Source organism: Arvicanthis niloticus, chromosome 15 (assembly GCF_011762505.2).
Source record: "Arvicanthis niloticus isolate mArvNil1 chromosome 15, mArvNil1.pat.X, whole genome shotgun sequence".
NCBI classification, from domain to species: Eukaryota; Metazoa; Chordata; class Mammalia; order Rodentia; family Muridae; genus Arvicanthis; species Arvicanthis niloticus.
This window is the reverse complement of record NC_047672.1, coordinates 17,329,633-17,352,557: the sequence shown is the minus strand read 5'-3', so window position 1 is coordinate 17,352,557 and position 22,925 is coordinate 17,329,633. Positions and strand designations below refer to the sequence as shown.

Genomic DNA, 22,925 nt, shown 5'->3' with positions numbered 1-22,925 from the left:
TCTTCCAAAGCATTGTCACTCTCACCAGATTGTGCTAAGAATGGAAATGTCTCTTCCCACACATATGATACTGTCATGCAGGAAGGTCCCCAGGAACAGGGACCACATTTACTCATCTTTACATCCCAGTAAGCATGTAGCAGTTAGCATGGATAAAATATATCTTCCATTCTGTGTCTCCGAGTAAGTATACCTTTGGCATTTTATCCAAGGCAATCCTTATGTGTAAGACATCCTCCTACATTGCTTCCTTTTATGTCTACTAGATGTCATTAGTATCCCTCCCATCACCTTGGCAATGCTCTATATTCATGTAAACACACACATTTGCAAATATCCTTGTGGCAAAAAAAATTCAAGGAAAAAATAGTGCTTCCTGTGGTAAGAATCTAGAGTCAGCTAGATTCTTTATCACAGTTGAGTGAGAATTACTGAGATCTGTAACAGTGCCCCATATGGGCTGACACTGGACTGTGGCATTTGTGCAGTGGTCAGAGATAAAGGTTAGAGGAGACATCGGCCACCCATAACAGACAATAGTAGGCAGTCTTGAAACTACAGTGAGTCACTTTTACTAAACACTATTGTTTCCAGGCACCAGGCACTGTGTCACACATACGTAGCTGCTTAATCCTCACAGCCACCCACTAGGACCCAGTTCACAAAGAAGAAAATGGAGATTCAAGCCATTGACCCAAATCAGTACATTTGACAAGACTGAAAGTCCTTCTGGGGTATCTGACTCTACTCTTCTATAATAACTTTTTCAGAAATAATAAATGCCAGTTCCCAAGATGAAAGTGTGTTGCTAAAAACTACAGTGCTGGGACTGGCAAGATGGCTCAGTGGTAAGCTGTTTGCCAATAAGCATGGTGGCCTAAGTTCTGTCCAGAGACCCACATGATAGAAGAAGAAAACTTATTCCCACAAGTTATCCTCTGATCTCCACATATGTACATATGTGGCACATAAGATATGCACACACACACACACATACAATACATACATACATACATACATACATACATACATACATACATACAAACTAAGGGGTATGTTGTAGGATTGCAGGCTTGTAATCCTAGTACTTGCATAGCCAAAGCAGGAAGACAGTGAGTTTGAGAACAGCCTGTCTCAGAAAACAAAAATAATCATTGTAATCATTCAAGCTTTTCTATGTCTGCCCCAGATCCCAAATAATGACAAGGGGGATTATTTTTATTTACAATGCTTTTGTCCTTAAGTTAGGCTTGTTCCCTACTAGCTTGTAACTCAAACATCTCATTTAAAGTAATCTAAGTTCTGCCACATGGCTGGTTACCTCTCCTCGGTTTCATACATCAGATTTCCCCTGCAATTCGGTGGCGAATCTCCCTGCCTCACTCTTTCCAAGGGCTCCTCTTTCTCTGCCAGATGTGCCACCTTCTATCCTGCCTTTGGCTATAGACCTTAGGCTTCTTATTTTAACCAATCACAATGTGCCTTAGACAGGCGAGGAAGGACAGAAACATAGCTTCATACAATGCATATAAACATCTCTACAAATAACTTTTTAAAAACTTGCCATAGCCTATTAATTGCAGCATGAAGTAGTGTGTTACAGCATATAGTCTTCATGGGGTTAATTTAGTTGGGTGTCAAGTGCTGCAAGACTAATGGGTGCATCGACAATGAGGTTTGAGAAATACTTCAGGGATGAGGTGTAAAGAGAGCTAGAAACAGTGGCAGTGAAGTAGGGTGGCTCAGCCTTCAGGTGACTTCTGGTGATTTCAAAGATGGTGGTTAGCAGACAGTAGGGAATCCGCAGAAGGACTTTCCTGCCAGGAAGTGATTACAAAGAAACTAGCTCATATTAGGCTGTAGGAAAGGGCTGACTCATAAAGAGCCAGGAATCTTTCCAATAATTTCTTAATAATAAGGAGAGTAACGCTGATAGGTACTGTATATTGAGTACTAACACTCTCAGCTTCCAAGATGAAACGCTGTGGTCTGTGGAGGTTGCTTAAGAAGTTCCAGTAAGGCAGATCAGGAACCTCAGAGCTGAATTTGAAACCAGGTCTCTCTAATGTCCTGTCTTGTGATTTGAAACCCTCAAAACTTCCCAAGTGTTAGAGTTTATCTTGGGCTTCGCTGTTTGGATATCTAAGTCAAATCTAGTCTCAAGGAGTATTTCCCTATGGGCTTCATAAATTAAGTTTGTGTCATACTTCTGCCTTTATTTTCAGTAGTCTCTTCAGCTAGAAAGCCAGAGAGTATTGTATATTGTTTATACAGTATATATATATTTATATACCGTATATATATATTATATACAGTATATATTTTTCTAATATGATCTTAGTTCAGTGCCTATAATTCCTTGTTTTGTTTTGTTTCTAGGCAAAGTCTTGCTAAGCAGCCCAGGCTAGCCTTGAATAGCCTTGACTAGAAACTCTTCCAGCCTCAGCTTCCTGAGTGCTGGGATTATAGGCATGCATCTCCCACATTAAATTTTTTACTACTATTTTTGTTTTAATATTATAGGTTTCCTTGTTCTGCTACATGCTGTATTTTCAATAGAGTATTTGTATTGATGACAAGAGTCTACCCAAATTCCAAGCATAGCTAGGATAGGCCTCAGACCTCTCTCATCATTTTCCAAATTTATTCTTCCTTCTCTACAGATGTTGGTGCCTTTTTTGAAGAGGGCATGTGGCTGCGCTATAACTTCCAGGCCCCAGCGGTCACTGCCAGAGACCCAGGCAGCAGGGCTGAGAATTCTGCAGACCAGCAGCACTTGGCTCCAGACCTGGCCCAGGAGCAGATCCACTTCAGCTTTAGCACTACCAAGGCACCCTGCATCCTCCTCTATGTCAGCTCCTTCACCACTGACTTCCTAGCTGTGCTGGTCAAGCCCACAGGTAAGGGCAAGCATGCCTAGCCTTCTACCTTCAAACAGTAGTCAGACAGAACACGCAAGAGTCAGAATTGTTCTTGGTTAATGACTTATTCCCCATGGGATGCTGAGCAAAGTGCATGACTCTTTTGAGCCTCACTGCTATCCAGAATCAGAAGAACAGCTTGCCAGTTGAGTGCTTACCCCAACAATCTGATGGAACAATAATCTCAGGCTCTTTTCATATTAGGTAAACATGAGACGGTTTCATATGTATAATGATTCCTTTTATTACTGTCAAACAAATACCTTTGCTATTATACAAAGGAGTGGCATGCTCTGAAGTAGTAAAAATAATCACAGATTAATCAATGAATTGTCCCGACTCAGGAAAATATCAATAGAGTGTATCAATTCAGTCTAATAAAATATAGGAACTCTCAAAAAAAAGTAGAAAATCAGAAATATTGCCATCCCTAAATTCAGCTTTTCTGAATTTTATACTCATTAATATATTCATAGAGAGACAGTTGCTGAAAGCATGGAGGTGGTGGGACGTGTTTTCACTTGTGAATCCTTGGAAGTCCAGTCAGTCTTAAAAGTACATAAACCTCTATTTTAGACCAGGGCATGGGGAGTATTAAATTCAGGTGTACACTTATGTGAATGTCAGAAGACAGCCACAGGTATCAGTCTCCACCTTGCCTCTTCCTTTTTTGAGAGAGTATTTCTTATTGTTCACCACTACGTAAGCCTGGTTAGCCTAAGAGATTCTTGGGATTCTTCTGTCTCTGCCTACCATCTCAGCATCATCATGCTGGAATTACAGACGTAAGCTACTGCATCCAACTTTACATGGGTTCTGAGAATCAAGACTAGGGTCCTCACACTTGAACAGCTAGTGCTCTACTCACTGAGACATCTTTCCAGTCATTTAAAGGTGTCCTTTAATATTCTTTATTAAATTTATTCTATGATAGTTTCATGCATAGACAGTATATTCTGAGTATCGGCACCTTCACCCTCTCTTATCCCCCTTCACCCTTTTAGCTACCCCCGCTTTGTCCCTACAAAGCCCTTTCTTACATTCATGTCTTTTTTGTTTTTTAGTTAATTAATTAATTAATTTACATCAAATGCTGCTCCCTCCTAGCCCCCCCCAGAGACACTCCCCCCATTCCTCACCCCGTCTCTACTGAATAGGTGCCCCTCCCTGATATCCCCCCACCCTGGAACATCAGATCTCCACCAGGGTAGGTGTATCTTCTCTCACTTAGGCCAGACAAGGCAGCCCTGTTAGGAAACATATACCACAGTCAGGCTACAGCTTTAGGAAGAGCCTCTACTCCAGTTATTGGGGGGTCTACATGGACAGACTAAGCTGAACATCTGCCACATATGTGGCTGGGTCTCGTTCAAGCCCTTGTGTGTTCTTTGGTTGGTGGCTCAGTCTCTGAGAGCTCCCAAAGGTCTAGGTTAGATGACTCTGTTGGTCATTCTATGGGATTCCTACCCCCTTCAGAGCCTTCAGTCCTTCCCCCAACTCTTCCATAAAAGTCCCCGACCTCCATCCAATGTTTGGCTGTGGGTATCTGCATCTGCTTCAGTCAGCTGCTGGGTAGAACCTCTCAGAGGACAGTTATGCTAAGCTCTTGTCTGTAAGCATTAATAGAGCATCAATTAGTAACGTCAGGGATTATTGTTTGCCCGTGCAACAGGTTTAAAATTGGACCAGCTAATAGTTGGCCATTCCTTTACTCTTTGCTTCATTTTGATCCCTGGATTTCTTTTAGACAAATAAAATTTCAGGTCAAAAGTTTTGTGGGTGGGTTGGTATCCTTATCCTTCCACTGGGGGACCCTGCCTTACTACAGGAGGTGGCCTCCTCAGGTTCCATATCCCTACTGGGAGGCATCTTGGCTAAGGTCACACATGTTGCCTCCTGGAAGCCTCTACCATCTTAGTTCTGTGGGTCTTCCTAAAGATTACCCCCACCCCACTCACACCCCAGCAGCTGCAGATTTCTATTCATTCTCATGGCCCTCTCGTTCTCTCTCCTGTCTCTCCACACACCTAATTCTTCCCTCCCTCATTCCCCCCACCCTCCTTTCTCCCATCCTCTTCCCTCCCTCCCTCTGCCTTCTATGACTATTTTGTTCCTCCTCCTAAGTGTGATTCAAATATCCTTGCTTGGGCCTTCCTTCTCCGTTAGCTTCTTTGGGTCTATGTGGTGTGTCATGGGTATTCTGTACTTTATGGCTAATATCCACTAATCACTGACTATATACTATGCATGTCCTTTTGGGTCTGGGTTAATTCCATCCATTTGCCTGCAAATTTCATATTTTTTAATAGCTGAAAAGTAGTTCATTGTTTAAAGGAACCACATTTTTCTGTATACATTCCTCTGTTGAGGGATATGTGAGTTGTTTCCAGTTTCTGGTTATTGTAAATAAAGCTGCTGTGAACACAGTGGAGTACGTGACCTTGTGGTATGGTGGGGCATCTTTTGGGTATATGCATAGGAGCAGTATAGCCGGGTCTTCAGGTAGAACTATTTCCCTTTTTCTCAAAAACCACCAGATTGATTTCCAGAGTGGTTACACAAGTTTGCAATCCCACCAGCAATAAATGTGTGTTCCTCCTTGTTCCACATCCTTGCCAACATGTGCTATCACTTGAATTTTTGATCTTGGCCATTTTGATTGGTATAAGGTAGAATCACAGGGTCATTTTGATTTGCATTTCTGTGATGACTAAAGATGCTGAGTATTTCTTTAAGTGCTTCTCGGCCATTTGAGATTCCTCAGTTGAGAATTCTTGTTTTGTGGCCACTAATGTGCATCTATCCATTCATGGTGGACTCATCAGTGGATACAAAACTGAAAACAGTGTTTGCCCCTCACCCAGAATCCATTGGTAGGCTATAGTTCAGCAGGAAGGAATAGGCCAAGTGGGCCCCTCCTACTCTATGCTTGACAGTTGACAGGCCCGTGAGGGCCATCCTCTGTACACTAAGCCAAAGGATCCAAAGGCAAATGACTTTGACATTCAACAGTGCCCTCTGTAAAAGAGTCTTGCTAGGAAAAAAGTATACATATACATGCGCACTCTAAAACCAGTATACATAAGTATTTTAGGTGTATGAAGGAAGATATTTCTTTAACTCACTTTTTATGAACTTTGTGAGTTAAAAATAGAGAGGCTTTCTTTCCTACTGGTCATCTCTCTTCTTGCTCTTTAATGGATACTCCAGTGTTAGGGCATCTTAGAGAACAAGATTTTCTTCTATGAGGACCAAAATGTTACCACAATTAAACTATATATTTGGAATATATATATATTGAGCTATATATATTTGGAAAACGGTGAATTTTTTCAAATACACTCTCTGAGCAATGCACCCAGATGAAAGAAAGAAAAAGAAAGAAAGAAAGAGAGAAAGAGAGAAAGAGAGAAAGAAAGAGAAAAAGAAAGAGAAAAAGAAAGAGAGAAAGAGAGAAAGAAAGAGATGAAAGAAAAGTGTATGTCCCAGAGCCCAGAGTTTCCCTTTTAGAATTTATTATTTAAAAAAGCCCAAGTCAGAATCTTTACCATGATGATGTTCATTGTAGTATTGCTTATAAAAGTAAGTGAAAAGAATCCAGAAGGTCCACTTTAGTAAAGTAGTATAAAAGAGAGCCATTGTTTTATGGACCATCATGTGCCCATTAAAATAGTGTTTATGTAAAGTCATTAAAAACATAGGGGCAATTCACATAATATAAGGCTACACTAAGGAAAAGCAAGATACAGCCTTGAATGCATATTATCAACTTGGCTCTAGAAAACAAACATGGATAAACCAGAAGAGCAACAGTGTATGCTTAGACTGTGATTTTTATGCATGACTTGTCCTTCCCAAATGACACCATTCTGTGCATATCTATCAGATGCTCACTTTGAGTACATGTCACTTTTCTAGTAAAAAATAAATAAGTAAAATCAGAAAGCCACAGCTCAAGAGAGACGATTGTTCAATCCCCATGCTTCAGGGGCTCAGGCAATTACTGGCCTGAATCAGGCTCAGTGGGTTTTTTAATCCATTCCTGTTCTCTCTTGTATACCAGCCTCCTAATAGGCAGACAGCCTGTGGCTTCCCATATTTCACAAAAGGAGTCTCTCACCTTGAGCATATCAAGAATCTGATGAGCTTGTACTAGTGAACACTGTGCTGTCTGCTCCTCTGTTACTTCCTTGCTAAAATTTGCTTTCCAGCTGTATATGTGGTAATATACATGCACATTGCCTATGTCCATACAACATGCATGGTGCTCATGTATGGGCATTTATCATGTGAAAGAGCTTCAGTCGATTGACTCTACAGTAATAGTTGACAGATAATAGTGCTTACCTATGCACGACACTCTCCTAAGTGCTTTAGGTGCATTGATTCTGATGACTCCCACAACTCTGTGTGGTAGACATAATTTTCATCTTTTCCTCTGGATGGGTGCGTAAAGATTAATAGTCTTGTACAATCAGCTTGTACAGCATATGTGGGGCTCTCTGGATATAGGTGCCTGAATCTAGGTTGGGAGATTTCTATTACAGGCATCCCCAAAATATTCTGGTTGTGTTTGGAAAACAACACAAGACATCTTCTTTGTAGGTTTGGTAAGCCATTCTTAAAAGTGTTGGGAGAAATGTGGCCATTCCACTCTCCAAATGTGACATCTACCATTATCTACAACATCTCCAAATACCATTGTTAGCTGAAATTTATAGTAAAAAGAAGAAAAGTGTTCAAAGAAAATATCCAGGAGACAGAGAGAGAGAGAGAGAGAGAGAGAGAGAGAGAGAGAGAGAGAGAGAGAGACAGAGAGACAGAGAGACAGAGAGACAGAGAGACAGAGAGACAGAAACAGAGAGAGACAGAAAGAGAGACACAGAGAGAGACCAGAGAGATAGAAATCACCAGCAAAGTCTATGGATTCCAATGTACAGGAGAGACTGAAGACTAAGCAACTTAAAAACCTTAACTAAGTATCCTGGCTTTATCAGACTTCACATAGCAAAGGCTCTTTCTCCATTTCCCAGTGTTAGCTTCCCTGAACCCTTCTTGTCCTGATAGCTTCCGCTGCCTCTCAGAGGCTATGTTTCCATTCCCATCTCATTGTCTGTGTTTCCTGTTCTTGTGGGTAATGCAGACAATGAGTTCCACAGAACCTACCCTCATAGTGACCCTGTGACCTTTGCTCCCACCACTGTGCTCCAAAGCAAACCGCTTCTTTTTTTTTTTTTATTTATTTTTCATTGGATATTTTCTTTATTTACATTTCAAATGTTAACCACTTTCCTGGTTCCTACCCAAGAAACCCCCTTTCCCATCCCCCCTCTCCTGCTTCTATGAGAGTGATCACCCACCCACCCACTCACTCCCACCTCCCTACCCTCAAATCCCTCTACACTGGGGCATGGAGCCTTCACAGGACCAAGGGCCTCTCTTCCCGTTGATGACTGATAAGGCCATCCTCTGCTACATATGCAGCTGGAGCCATGGGTCTCTCCATGTGTACACCTTGGTTGGTGGTTTAGTCCCTGGGAGTTCTGGGGGTTCTGGTTGGTTGATATTGTTATTCTTCCTATGGGGTTGCAAGCCCCTTCAGCTCCTTCAGTCCTTTCTCTAACTCCTCCATTGGTGACCCCCATGCCCAGTCCAATGGTTGTCTGGGAGCATCCCCTCTATTTGTCAGTCTCTGGCAGAACCTCTCAGGAGACAGCTGTATCAGGCTCCTGTCAGCATACACTTCTTGGCCACAATAGTATCTGGATTTGGTGACTGTATGTAGGATGGATTCCCCAGGTGGGGCAGTCTTTGGATGGTCTTTCCTTCAGTATCTGCTCTATACTTTGTCTACATATTTGATCCTGTGAGCATTTTCTTCCCCCTTTTAAGAAGGACTGAAGTGCCCACACTTTGGTCTTCCTTCTTCTTGAGCTTCATGTGGTCTGTGAACTGTATCTTGGGTATTCTGAGCAACCCTCTCCATTGCTGGTGGGATTCCAAGCTGGTACAACCACTCTGGAAATCAGTATGGCAGTTCCTCAGAAAACTGGACATAGTATTACCTGAGGATCCAGCTATACCACTCCTGGGCATATACCTAAAAGATTCTCCAACATATAACAAGGACATATGATCCACTATGTTCATAGCAGCCTTATATATAATAGCCAGAAGCTGGAAAGAATCCAGATGTCCCTCAACAGAGGAATGGATACAGAAAATTTGGTGCATTTACACAATGGAGTATTACTTGGCTATTAAACACAATGAATTCATAAAATTCTTAGTCAAATGATGGAGCTAGAAAATAATCATCCTGAGTGAGGTAACCCAATCACAAAAGAACACACATGGTATGTACTCACGGATAAGTGGATATTAGCAAACCTCTTCTAACTCAGGCTTTCTGATATTTTTCACTTTGACACCACAAAAGGTAAACACACCTGAATAGCATGGAGAAAATGATGGGATTGTGTTTACAGCCCCTTCACCAGAGACTCCAGCTGTCTCACCTCTTGTATATCTAAGAAGAATTGATGGAAACCATGTCCCTAACACCCAGTCAGGCTTAGATTTCTTCCTTTTCTCTGCTTCAGTGCCTTCTGCCTTTCCCACCTAGGCAAGGCTGCCGGTCTTCTTACAAAAATAAGGCTGAGTAGAGAAATGTATTGGATCCCTATTAAACATCAATTGGTTACACATATACTAGAAACATGAGAGATGAATCCCAAAATCTTTGCATCTAGACCTATCAGTCTTTTGGGGGGAAACCTATCTAGATTCAAATTGTGATTCTCCCTTTTGCTGCTGCCTTAGATGATTTGTGGGTAACTCATACTTCTGTTTCCTGATCTGCAAAATGCCACCTTCCTCAATGGTTTAATTTGCAAAGGAGTGAACTGTTAAGTCTAAAAGCTCTGTAGTATATTCATGTAAGAAAAAGTATCTCAGTTATTTTCTATTGCTGTGACAAAACACCACGACAACTTATAAGAAGAGGCAACTTATAGGAAAAGGGTTTATTTGGGTCTTACAGTGCCAGAGGGAAAGAAGTCCATCACTATCATGGCAAGGAGTGTGGCCACAGGCAGGCTGGGTGCTCCACCAGTAGCTAAGGGCTCAAACCCCTGTCCAAAAACAGGAAGCAGAGCAAAAGCACATTGTGAATGGAAACGTGAAGCACTCCCTCCTCTTGCCCCTCAGTAACACACCTCTGCCTACAAAGCCCACACCTTCCAATCTTTCCCAAACAATTCCATGATCTGGGAACCAATTACTCAAACATATGAATGACTTCTTATGGAGCCATTCTCATTCAAAGCACCACTTACAGGTTAGTAAGTAATCTCTCTAGACAGTCTACCAGTTCAATCTATGCCTCTGCATTGCTTATAATGTCAATAAACTCATGCTTAATAAGACTCTGGAACCATCTGTGCTCAGTTCTTATGTTCACAACACTCCCTGACCTGATCCCACACCTTTTCCTGTATAGTGCACACAGTAGGTGCCTTCTGCTATAAACTTAGGTGCCTAAGTTTCATGTGTTTCACACACAATGTATTATTATCTGTCTCTGTTATAAATATGTCCTGTCTTTCCAGAGAGATGCAAAACTCCCAATATGACATGTTCTGCTTACAGTAGGTTCCCTGTAAGTGTTTGCTGATGGTAGTGGTATGTTCAGGAGACAGTAAATCTGTTATGCATGTGATTTGCTGCAGCCAATAAAAGAGCAATTCTTTATAATGGGCTTAATTCACTTGGGAGATGAACATGAAATAAGAGAAGTGTCTCTCTATTTGGATAATATTTTACTTTAATGGGTAAATATTAACATTCTTCCTACCATCACTTAGTCATGTTCTTCTGCTCTTATTTGAAAGGAGTAAATGCATCATTTAAATATTATTTCTTGAATGTTGCCATAATTGCTTATAGATAGTCACTACCTATACATTTAAATTTCAGCTCATCCTTTTTTCTCAGAGCAAATAATTTCTGTTAATATTATGTGAAGCACTTACTAGAATTTTAAATCATATTTACAAAGTCCAAGGAATCCATAAAAAAGAAAAAATATGAAAATAACTTAATAGAGGTGGCAAACAAACAGACCATTGGTGAACAGTAGGAGAAGTGTGCCAAGGCTTTGCCTTATTATCAGCTCCCCTGACCTGCAGCCCACAGAGGAAGTTGCCTTTCTTTCACAAGTCTCTGTGTCCCCAGATCTGCACATAGCACCTGACCCATGCTGGGGATCTGGGACAGTTGTCAATATTGGAATTCTACTCTGCACCTGTAGTCAGACAGCCAGCTCACTTTGAGGCTTTAAAAAAGCTGTGCTTTGCCCAGACACTATGTATATTTGTTACAAAGAAATCAATAAATGAACAATGAATAAGTACATACAGCTGCTTGTCTAAGATATCTTCATACCTAAACTGGATGTTGTGTCAGCCACAGTACATGCTGGGCATGACAGCATGCACCTGTAATTCTAAGGCCAGGGAAAGAGGCAAGAGGATCCCTGGGGCTCGCTGGCCAGCCAGACCTGCCAAGTAAGTGACCTCCAGACTCAGTGAGAGACTCTGCTTCAAAGATTAAGATTGAAAGCAACTAAGAAAGCCATTTAGTGTCAACTTCTGTCCTTTACATGCTCAGGCACACGTGTGCAAGTGCACGCAGACACAGGCACACCCACATAGACAGACAGACAGACAGACAGACACCAGCCAAGACAACTTGATTTTTCAGCATTAGCTCATTAGTTATCAAGAACCTGACTAATCATCTCCTTAAATACAAATAGGATTATTTTTTATTCTATAAAATATCAGAGAAGCACTAATTGGAGGGGACAGCTTGGTCAGAGGGAGCAGAGGTAGGTAGAGAATGGAACTTTCTAGAGAATCTAAGGTAGCTTGGCTATGAGAGAGAAAGTGTCATAAAAGTGCAGCAAGCACGGCTCTCAGAGGACAGGAATCCACAACTATATTAGGAATATAAACCTTCATTCTGTGAACAATTGAAAGGCATTGAAGAATTTTAAATGAATCAATGATGTAATCAATTATGTGTTTTTGAAAAGATCTATCTGGGTTGCAAAGAAAATATTGGAAAGAAATCATAAAAGCAAGGAGACCACTCATAAACATATTTATAAGTACCTACCAACCAGGCAGTGTCTTAAAGAGTGGTTATAGTCTCAAGAAGCAGAAATGAATATTCTTGCTCTCTCAGAGCTGTCTCACTGAAATACGAGAAGACAAAGAAACAAAGTAGAATTTAGAGTGTGCCGTATGTGAGAATTGTTATGGGAATGGAGTATAAGGCAGAAATGGAAAAGCCTAGACAAGGAAAAGGGGTGGGAAGGTTCTTCTTTTATGGAGAAGTCATGGGAATAATGCTTAGGCATATGACCCAGGATCAAATGGCTAAAGGGTCAGCTATGCAGTAACTTGGGATAGAACATTCTATCAGAAGAGCCTTGAGTGTAACAGTCCTGAAACCAGAACTTTCTGGGCTTCTAGGGCAGCAGCTAGAAGACAGGCTTGATGTATACAGGTGAGGAGTGAGCAAGGAAAGAAGTGAGAAGGTAGAGAAAGGTGAGCGTGGAAGTCTGTGTAAAACATGGGAGCCACTGGAAGGACCTGAGTTGATCCTAAGTGACATAGTAATCCATCTGTGCATTATGGGTGAGGTTCACTCTGACTACTGTGTGGGATTCGGAGGGGCAATGGGCAGACTTGAACAGGAGAAGACTGGGATAAGTGCAGGAGAGTTTAGTGTGGAGGCTGCTGCAACTAACCGGGCAAAGGGTGTTCTGCAGGTAGAAACGGAATAAATAAGAAGTGGTAAGATTCAGGGTCTGCTTTGAAGACCAAGCCAAGAATTTCTCACAGTACATGAAACATTGAAAATGGAAGGGCTGGGGTGGTAACAAGAGTAACTGGAAGCCTAAAGTGACCATTCACTAAAGTGCATAAGATGATGTAAGGTCAATGCCATGTCCAAGGTGCCAAAGAGACATCCAAGCAGAAATATTGAGTTGAAGGTTGGAAGGAGGCAGATCAGGATAGAAGTTTGGATGGATTGCAAATTTGGAATCTGATGTGCCTGCAGCTGAAACAGTGCCTATGACTGAATACAATGATCACAGAGGTGGGTGTGGCTCCAGAAAAGAGGATGATAAAGGACTGAGTCAGTGAAGAGCCCAGAAATGATTGAGGAACCCCAAGCAGTGCATGGTGGAAGTCTAGTGTAGATCTCATGTCCAAGATAAAGGCCCACATCTGTACTAGATGCCCTTCTAGAGGTCTTCGGGCCCTGAAGACAGCAGCCTCAGTACAGCCAGAAGATGGGGAAATGCAGTGCTATAATAAATGGACAAGGGACTGGCCACAGAGAGTAGACATTCTCCTCTAAAAGAATCCATGTAGATCCTATGATAAAAAAGAATTAGTGAATGTAGACACATTTGAAAGACAGACATTGTAAGTGCTTGGTAGGAATGCCATAGCAGCAATAATAATAATAATAATAATAATAATAATAATAATAATAATAATAAATGAGGATAAAAATTCAAAAATAGTGATTTATTGAATTTTATTCAGAAAACAAAAATAGGAAATGCAATTAATTCCTCATTATACTCACAAACGCTTCTTTTAACTGCAGAAACATGGTGTTACATTCTAAATGGCATGTGTAATGCTGGAATGCCTAAATATGGAAGGATAGCGCTTGAAATCACTACAGTAATTTATATACATGTGTTAAACCTGTGCATGAGAAATGTCTGCAGTAAAGACTGCCAAGATGCCTAGAGTGGTTAAACTAGATAGTGAAGTTTTAAGTAAAATTTATATTATAAAGATTTATTCTTAATTATGTGAGGAGATGTATGGGCATGTGTGGGTCCAATGCCTGCTGAGTCTAGGTCATCAGATTCCCTGGAGCTAACCAGTAATAACTAGTAATAGTTAGTTATGAGCTAACCAGTGTGGGTGCCAGGAACCAAACTCAGGACCTCTGCAGAAACAGTCAAATTGCCTCTCTATTTTCTTACTTCTTTTGTTTGTTTGTTTGCTTGCTTGCTTTATAGTTAAGGTTACTATAGTTTTCTCTTATAATTTAAAACTAGAACATCAATTCTTTCCTCTGAAAGAAGACTGAGAATCAACAAAGAATCCACTGATGATGTATTAATCAAACTCTTGCTAGGGATTGCTGGATACATCTATACCCTTTGAGCTGTCAAATATTATTAAGTGTATAAAATCAACTTAAGTGTATTTCTTAAATAAGAAAAAACACTTATGTCATTTAAAGATCATAAATAAGAAATAAAAGTGGTACTATGAAGAGTGAGTGTATGAGAGAGAAGAGAGAGAAAGAGAGAGAGAGAGAGAGAGAGAGAAAGATGAAAGGGCAGCATGAACTATCACTGGTAAGGCTCAGGAGACCTGGGACATCCATCTTGTCCTTAAATTGCATTTTATTAATCCTGAACCTTGAATACAATTCACTACTTTGTCTCTTTGGTCTCAGTGGGGCTGCTCAAACTCCCATGCAACTTATCTTTTGCAAATTAAGTTTGTTTTTAATATTGAAGGCTCATGATTCTTTTATATGCCAAATGCCACACTTTACTGCTAGAGTGAGACAATCTCTGCACTCGGGATTTTACTTTTTTATTTCATGTAGCATTTTGTGAGCTTGCAGGAATCTCCACAGTACTATATGGTATTTGTCCTCATCCCTCATTTCCAGACACTGTCCCCACTCAGAGCATTTAAACCATCCACTGCTTCAACTTGGTGATAATGGTCACTGAGGTTTGTCACTGGCAAGTTATGAACATGTATGAACCTGGTACTAATAACTGAGGCCTCTGGGTAATGGGTCCAAATTCAAGACTGGAATGGTACTTGTGGGCATGGAGGGTACAGGGTTTATGTGAAGCCTGAACTACAGCAGTGGGTGAGGTGATATTGAAATAAACCTCCAGAAAAAAAAAAATACACTGGGCCTCTTTTCTTTTGCTCCCAAAGGGAACTTGCAGATCCGGTATAACCTGGGAGGAACCAGAGAGCCATTCAACATTGATGTAGACCACAGGAACATGGCCAATGGACAGCCGCACAGCGTCAACATCACCCGGCATGAGAGGACCATCATTCTCAAGGTATTGATACATGTGCATACAAGTTACATCACTAAAGTAACATAATGTTATAGTCTTTCTGCCTAATAATGCTTGGCTATTGGTTTGGGGGAAAGGTTTGTTCTGGGTTTGTTTATAAAACTGTGGATCTAACCTAGGACCTTACATATGCTTAGTCAAGCCCTCTGCCACTGAGATACATCCCCAGCCATCTTTTTACTTTTGAATTTGTAGCAGGATATCATTAAGTTGCCCAGGCTTAGGGCTGAAAAGATAATTCAGTGATTAAGAGTACTTGTTCCTCTGGCAGAAAACCTAAGTCCAGTTCCCAGCACCCACAATGGGTTCAGAATTACCTATAGCTCTAACTCCTTGGAATCTAATATCCTCTTCTGGCATCTGTGAGTATTCACACACATGCATACACACATACACACACACACACACACACACACACACACACACACACACCCTTAAAATAAATAGAAAAAGTTTCCTTGGCTAACCCTGAGCCTGTGATTTTCCTACCTCGGCCTCCCAAGTAGCTACAGGTCAACACCATGAGGACTTGGGACAGATAGAATAGGCAACTAATATTATACTTTCCACTTTAAATGCTTAATTAATGCAGTATAAAGATATACATTGCTATCACTTGGTGTTCCTGAGGAATCTGTTCCTGAACCCCTCATGAATACCTACTTCTAAAGATGTTCAAATCCATTATAGGAGATGACGTAGAACTCACACAGCACCTCTACACACTAACTGTACACTTACAGTTATCTCTGTATTCCTTACCTCATACAACATAAGTTCTGTGTAAACAGTTGCTATGCTATAGAAAAGAATAAAACAGGAAAATGTTATGCACATTCTCAAGACAGATACAATGTTATTTTCAAATATTTCTGACCTAATGTTGGTTGAACCCAAAGTTTCAGGTCTATAGACAAAGACAGCTAACTCTGCTTCCTTCAGAAAAGGCAATGGCAGTTATGGTGAAGAAATTTTTTAGGGAGAAGGAGAATAAATATTGACTCTATAATCACCATGACCTCTCACCTCTTTTCATAGCTATCCTTAGAGCATCTTTCTAGCCACTTTTCATTCATCCCATCATTTTTCCAGGCTACAGTCTAAGGCAGTGGTTCTCAACCTTCCTGATGCTGTGACCCTGTAATACGGTTCCTCATGTTGTGGTGACCCCCACATAATATTCATTGCTATTTCATAACTTTTGATACTATTTTTCATAATTTTGATACTGTTATGAGTCATAGTATATATCTTTTCTGGGCTCACAACACACAGGTTGAGAACCACTGGTCTAAGGTATCTGAAGTTTGCCATCTTTCCCTGAAAAAGATATTTTGTTCTCTCTGGCCTACATTTTTTCATGACTCCAGTACAGTTAGATAACAATATTGGGGTTTTTTTTTTCTTCCTCTATGGAAGTATTTCCTTTAAAATCCTAAAAATTCAATCATTCCCTCAAAATCTAAGGCTCTGATAGTAGTTTTCAGAAGACAAACAGGTGGTTTTTATTATTACCCTCAAGTTTTACTGCAGGTTCATTTCCTGCTCCCTCCCTTAGCACTGACTTTTACCATGAAAACAGCCACCTTGGAGACACCATGAATAAAACATGACAAGAGGAGGTCTCCCTGGGAACCAAGCCTGAAGATCAAGAAGGAGAGCTGTCACTGCATTCTCTAGATGGGGCTCCACACAGATACCTGTCAGGACTAAGAGCAGGAGGAGGTCACAGTGTCACAAAGCAGACTGGCAAGTGGGGTGGTGCCCACTGGGGCCTGTGCAGCTCCCCCACCTTACCAGATTCTGCCAGCTGCTGGGAAAGTCGAGATGCAAAGAAAAGGCAGAAACCCTGTCTTCTTTGAGAACTGATGGATGTCAGATTCATAACTTGACGGGGAGGATGCATGTGGCCTTAGCAGTGCTAGAGGGCATTTTAAAAGGAGATCCTCCCTAGGAAGATGACAGCGTGCTCTTCCAGCCTGTTAGGCCATCTATCAGACGTGGCATATACAGTGTTAGCTCACGGTGGCTGACAGAATCCTTGGGCCTTACACAGTACCTGGCACACCGTATGTGTTACAAATAGTTGAGCAGATCAAGCCCTATCTTTAATCAGGACCCAAGGATTTTTCAGAAAAGACAGGAGAGGGCTGGTGAGGTTGGCTTAAAGAGTAAGCAAAGCACTTGCCATCAAGCTTGAGTATCTGAGTTCAATCCCTAATTCTACCATTCCATGGAGGAAGGAAGGAACCTATCCTGAGGGTTATCCTATGACCTCCACACACCCACAAGGACACGTATGCACACACATATACACATGCAATAATAATAATAGTAATAATGATAATAATGTTGATGATGATGAAGCAGAAGCAGAAAAGAGAGAGGAGGAGGTAGTGGAAGAGGAGGAAAAGGAATTTTTAAAGCCAAGAAATAGATGGTTTTATGCTGTTTTATGAACAATGTGTTTACTGGCACTTAAACTTTCTCTTGCTTTTTATGCTTTTTAATTTTTCTTTTTTATCTGAATATAGTTTCCCCTCCCTCTACTTCTCCCAGTTGTTCTCCCACCTCCTCTCCCATCTGGGTCTACTCTCTTTCTGTCTCTCACTAGAAAAAAAAAAAAAAGGCTTCTAGGAGATAGCAAAATGTAACAAAATAAAATCTAATAAAAAAATAAAAGCCATCATTTTAAAGTTGGACAAGACAAGCCAACAGAAAAATAAAAGACTCCCTAGAGAATGCACAGGAACCAGAGGCCCACTCGTTTACACGTGCAGGAGTCCCATAAAAGTACTAAACTGAAAGCTATGGTATACATGCAGAAGACCTGGTGCAGACTTGTGTAGGCCCTGTGCATGCTGCATCTCTGTGAGCTCATATGAGCTTTGCTCAGTTGTTTTAGATGGCCTTGTTCTCCTGGTGTCCTCAGACCCTTCTGTGCCCCCCCCCCCACACACACACACACACACTCTTTCCAGCTCTTCTTCAGCAAAGTCACCTGAGCTCTGAAAGGAGGAATTATATGGATACATCCCATTTAGAACTGTGTGTATTCCAAGGTCTCGTCTCCTCTCCCCCCTCCCCTCCTCCTCTCCCCTCCTCTCCTCTTTTAGGGGATATCTAGGTTGTTTCCAATTTCTGGATAGTATGAATAATGCAGCAATGAACATAGTTGAACACTGTCCCTGTGTTAGGCTGAAGCATTCCTTGGGTATGTGCCCAAAAGTGGTAGATGGGTCTTGAGGTAGATGGATTCCCATCTTTCTAAGGAACTGTCATACTGATTTCCACTGTGGCTGTACAGTGTCGACTCCTACCAACAATTGAGGATTGTTCACCTTGCTTCACATCCTTACCAGCATGAGCTGTCACTTGTATTATTCATCTTATTCATTCTGACAGGTTTAAGATGGAATCTCAAGTAGTTTTGATCTGCATTTCCTGGTAGTTAAAGATGTTGAACATTTGTCTTTTTTTAAGATTTATTTATTTATTTCATGTATGTAAGTACACTAGCTGTCTTCAGACCCACCAGACGAGGGCATCGGATCCCATTACAGATGGTTGTGAGCCACCATGTGGTTGCTGGGAATTAAATTCAGGACCTCTGGAAGAGCAGCGAGTGCTTTTAACTACTGAGCCATCTCTCCAGCCCTGAACATTTCTTTAAGTGTTTCTCAGCCATTTGAGAATCTTCTTTTGAGATCTGTTTTGATCTCTACCCCATTTATAACTGAATTGTTTGGATTTTTTGTTTTTTGTTTGTTTGATATCTAGTTTTTTGAGTTCTTTAGATATTTCAGAAATTATCCCTTTTTCAAATACAGAGTTAGTAAAAAAATATTTTCCCATTCTGTATGCTGCCACTTTGTCTGAATAATGGTCTCCTTTGTCTTAATGAAGCTTTTCAGTTTTATGAGGTCCCATTTATTAATTGTTGATCCGAGTGCCTCAAAATTCTGTTTAGAAATTCTCCTGTGCCAATGCATTCAAAGCTATTCCCCACTTTCTTTTGTATCAGGTTCAGTGTGTCTGGTTTTATATTGAGGTCTTTGATTAGACTTGAGTTTTCTGCAGGGTAATAAATATGGATCTATTTGCATCCTTCTACATGCAGGCATCCAATTTGACCAGCACCATTTGTTGAAAATGCTGTCTTTTTCAGAGTGCATTCCTGGCTATCAGCTGTCTATAGGTGTACAAATTATGTCTGAGTCTTCAAGTCCATTGATCAACATGTCTATTTTTATGCCAATATCATGAAGTTTTTATTACCATTGTTCTGTAGCATAACTTGAGATCAGGAATGTTGAGACCTCCTTCAATTCTTGTTTGTTTGTTTGCTTAGGATTGTTTTAGCTATCCTGTGTTTTTTTGTGTTTCCATACAAAGTTGAGAATTGACCTTAGAAGATCTGTGAAGAATTATGTTGGAATTTTGATGGGGATTGCATTTAATTTGTAGATTGCTGTGATAGAATGACAGATTTTGCTATGGTAATCCTGTCAATCCATGAGCATGGGAGACCTTTCTATCTTCTGATATCTTCTTAAATTTCTTTCTTCAAAGACTTGAAGTTCTTATTACACAGATATTTCACTTGCTTGGTTAGAGTTACTCCAATATATTTTATATTATTTGAGGCTATTGTGAAAGGTATTGTTTCCCTAATTTCTTTCTCAGTCTGTTAGTCATTTGTTTGTAGAAGAGTTACTGATATTTGTGAGTTGATTTTGTATCCAGCTACTTTGCTGAAAATATTTCTCAGCTGTAGAAGCTCCCCAGTCAAATTCTAGAAAGTCTTTAATTTCATTTCTGTCTTGACTCATTTTTTTCATTAAGTAGAGAGTTGTTCCATTTCCATGCGTTTGTAAGGTTTTTGTTGTTTCTCTTACTGTTGATATCCAACTTTAATCCATGGTAGTCTGATAGGTGGCAGGGAGTTATTTCAATGTCTTTGTATCTTTTGAGACTTGTGTTGTGCTGGAGTATGTGGTCAATTTTGGAGAAAGTTCCACAAGGTGCAGAAAACAATATATATTCTTTTGTGTTTGGTTGTAATGTTCTATAAATATGTTAGATTTATTTGGCTTGTAATGATGTCTGTTAGCTCTACCAATTCTCTGTTTAGTTTTTGTCTGGATTACTGTCTTTTGGTGAGAATACAGTACTGAAGTCTCCCACTATCAGTGTGTAAGGATCAGTGTTTCTTTTACAAATTTGGTTGCCCTTGTTTTTAGGGAATAGATGTTAAGAATTAACAGGTGTGTGTGTGTGTGTGTGTGTGTGTGTGTGTGTGTGTGTGTGTGTGTGTTTCCCTTCCTTTGATTTTGGAAGTCTAAGGTTATTTATCCCCTATATTTTCATGGGTGTAGTTGAACTCCTTGGGTTGGGGTTTGCCTTCTAGCACCCTCTGTAGGACTTGTTTATAGACAATATCACTTAAATTTGGTTTTATTATGGAATATCTTCTTTTCTCCATCTATAGCCATTGGGAGTTTTGCTGGGTATAAAAGTCTTGCTTGGCAGCTGTTGTCTCTTAGAGTCTATAACACATCTGTTCCAGGACCTTCTGATTTTCATAGTATCCATTGAGAAGTCAGGTATAATTCTAATATTTCCACCATTATATATTACATGGTCTTTCTCCCTTGCAGCTTTTAGTTTTTTGTTATGTATGTTTAATGTTTTGGTTATTATGTGGTGAGGAGGATTTCTTTTATGATCTAACCTATTTGGTACTCTGTATGCTTCTTGTACCTTTTTAGGCATTTCCTTTAAGAATTTTTTCTTCTATGATTTCATTGAAAGAATCTTCTGGGCCTTTGATCTGGAATAATTCTCCTTTCTCTATTCCTACTATTTTTATGTTTGGTCTTTTCATGGTTTCTAATTCTGATTCAGATTTCTTGGATGTTTTCTGTCAGGAATTTTTTAGATTTAACATTTTCTTTGACTGATATATCTATTTCTTCTATTGTACCTTCAATGCCTGAGATTCTCTCTTCGATCTCTTTATTCTGTAGTTCCTGTTCAAATTTTTAAATTTTTCATTTTCAGAATTCCCTCACTTTGGGTCTTCTTCATTGATTCCATTTCCATTTTTAGTTCTTGAACAGTTTTATTCATTTTCTTCCACTATTTGCTTTTGTTTTCCTGAATTTTTAAAGGCTTTATTTATTTCTTCTCTAAGGAACTCTATCATACTCATGCAGGTGGTTTTAAGGTCTTCTTGTGCTTCATCTATGTTGGAATATTCAGAGACTGCTGTGGTAAGATAGCTCGGCTATAGTGAAGAAAATAAGTGCTGGCTACTGGACTGTGTTTTTACAGTGACATCTAAGCATCTGGAATTAGGGTGATTGTAGGTCTAGGTGATAATTTCTGGATTTCTCTTTGCTTGGTGTCTGTTTTATTCCTTGATTTCTGTTTCCTCTATGGACTGTCAGAAAGTGTGATGGCTTTGTATTGCCTGGTAGAAAATTTTCTTTGGACCTGATAGTTGTGGTCATTGGGGTTCTCCAAGCAAACCGTGTTTCTGAATATTGGGAGCTGACATCACTTGAGGGACAGAGTAAACAGAAGTGATGTCAGTTCAAGGCCGGGACCACCTATGTAGCAATACTGGATCTCAAAACTCAAAACAGATATTAAAAATGAACAAAATAATGATTGAACAGTTAGAAATGTTGGATATTCAACACAACATATTAAGAAGCCTCCTATGATTTGGGCATTCAAGGCCCTAGTTGATACCTAACCTGTAATAATATAGGCATTCTTTGTTCTAGCCAAAGTGCATTTCATTGGTTTTTCCTTAGTGAATTATATACATGTCAAACCTTCATTCCTGACATGAACCAACTAACCACATGATTTGCATTAAAAGTGAAAATGCTTTAATATGTATGTAGATAGCACAAAAGCATTATAAATTTTTATGCCTACAATTTGCTGAGTCTGTTCAGTGATGCTTACATACGTATATTTTCAGGTCTGAACACTAGGTATGGGAAAACCAGTTAGGGTGCTCAACTGTGAGGACAACTAATTCTCTCTCTGAGCAGTGCTTAATAGCTTAAAGCTCTTTGCCCCGGGATAATTCCTCCTTGGGTTTCCCCTACCCCCACTACCACGTCAGATGGTACTGTCCTTGTTTAGGTCTCCTTTAAGCAGCCGTTATTATTGTGCTTTCATGGGTGCAGCTTCTAGGTCATTTTTAGGAGACACTCACCCTGTGGTTATAGGATATGAAGAATGTAGTCAAGAATTACAGTGGTTGAGTAAAGTGTCAGTAGTAGGTTCTGTCATAATATCCATGACCTTAGTAGCCATGGGTAATTAAACTAGGGTTCCAATAACAGGATTTCCCTCATGTTGACCAAGCCATAATTTAAATCCAATGACATAGACCATCTATCACCAGATATGAGTGCCACAGTTGCCCCCTTTGGAACTCTCTATCACTGTTGGTCACTTGCTGGTTAATGGGCATAACAATTGATTGCTTCCCTCCCTTGGCAGCTTCTATAGAAGCTACTAAGATTATGAAAGCTAGTCCTCATGGAGAAGGTTTTAGTGTCACATCTAGCCCAAATTCTCTGAGTTCTATGTCCCAAATGCTTGGTATTTTCAGCAATGGGGCCTTGCCTTCAGTTTCTAGGAAGTGACTAAGAGAAGCATCATTAATCTTTATTTTGGGGAGTCTCTTGGGCCCCTATTACCAACAACTCAAAAGGATGTTTCTCATGCCAGGGTCCTTGTGTTTGAGGGTCTAGCTTGGG

At 40.3% G+C, this 22,925-nt stretch overlaps 1 protein-coding gene across 1 annotated transcript in view; it reads left to right on the top strand.

The window, feature by feature from the left end:
- The window catches only part of Cntnap2 (contactin associated protein 2), a 1,965,545-nt gene that overhangs the window by 1,802,207 nt on the left and 140,413 nt on the right, over positions 1–22,925 (top strand). The window contains exons 19-20 of the mRNA XM_034518882.2: positions 2,664–2,900; positions 14,987–15,120. Of these exons, the coding sequence (XP_034374773.1) occupies positions 2,664–2,900; positions 14,987–15,120 (371 nt within the window). The remainder of the gene's footprint in view (positions 1–2,663; positions 2,901–14,986; positions 15,121–22,925) is intronic.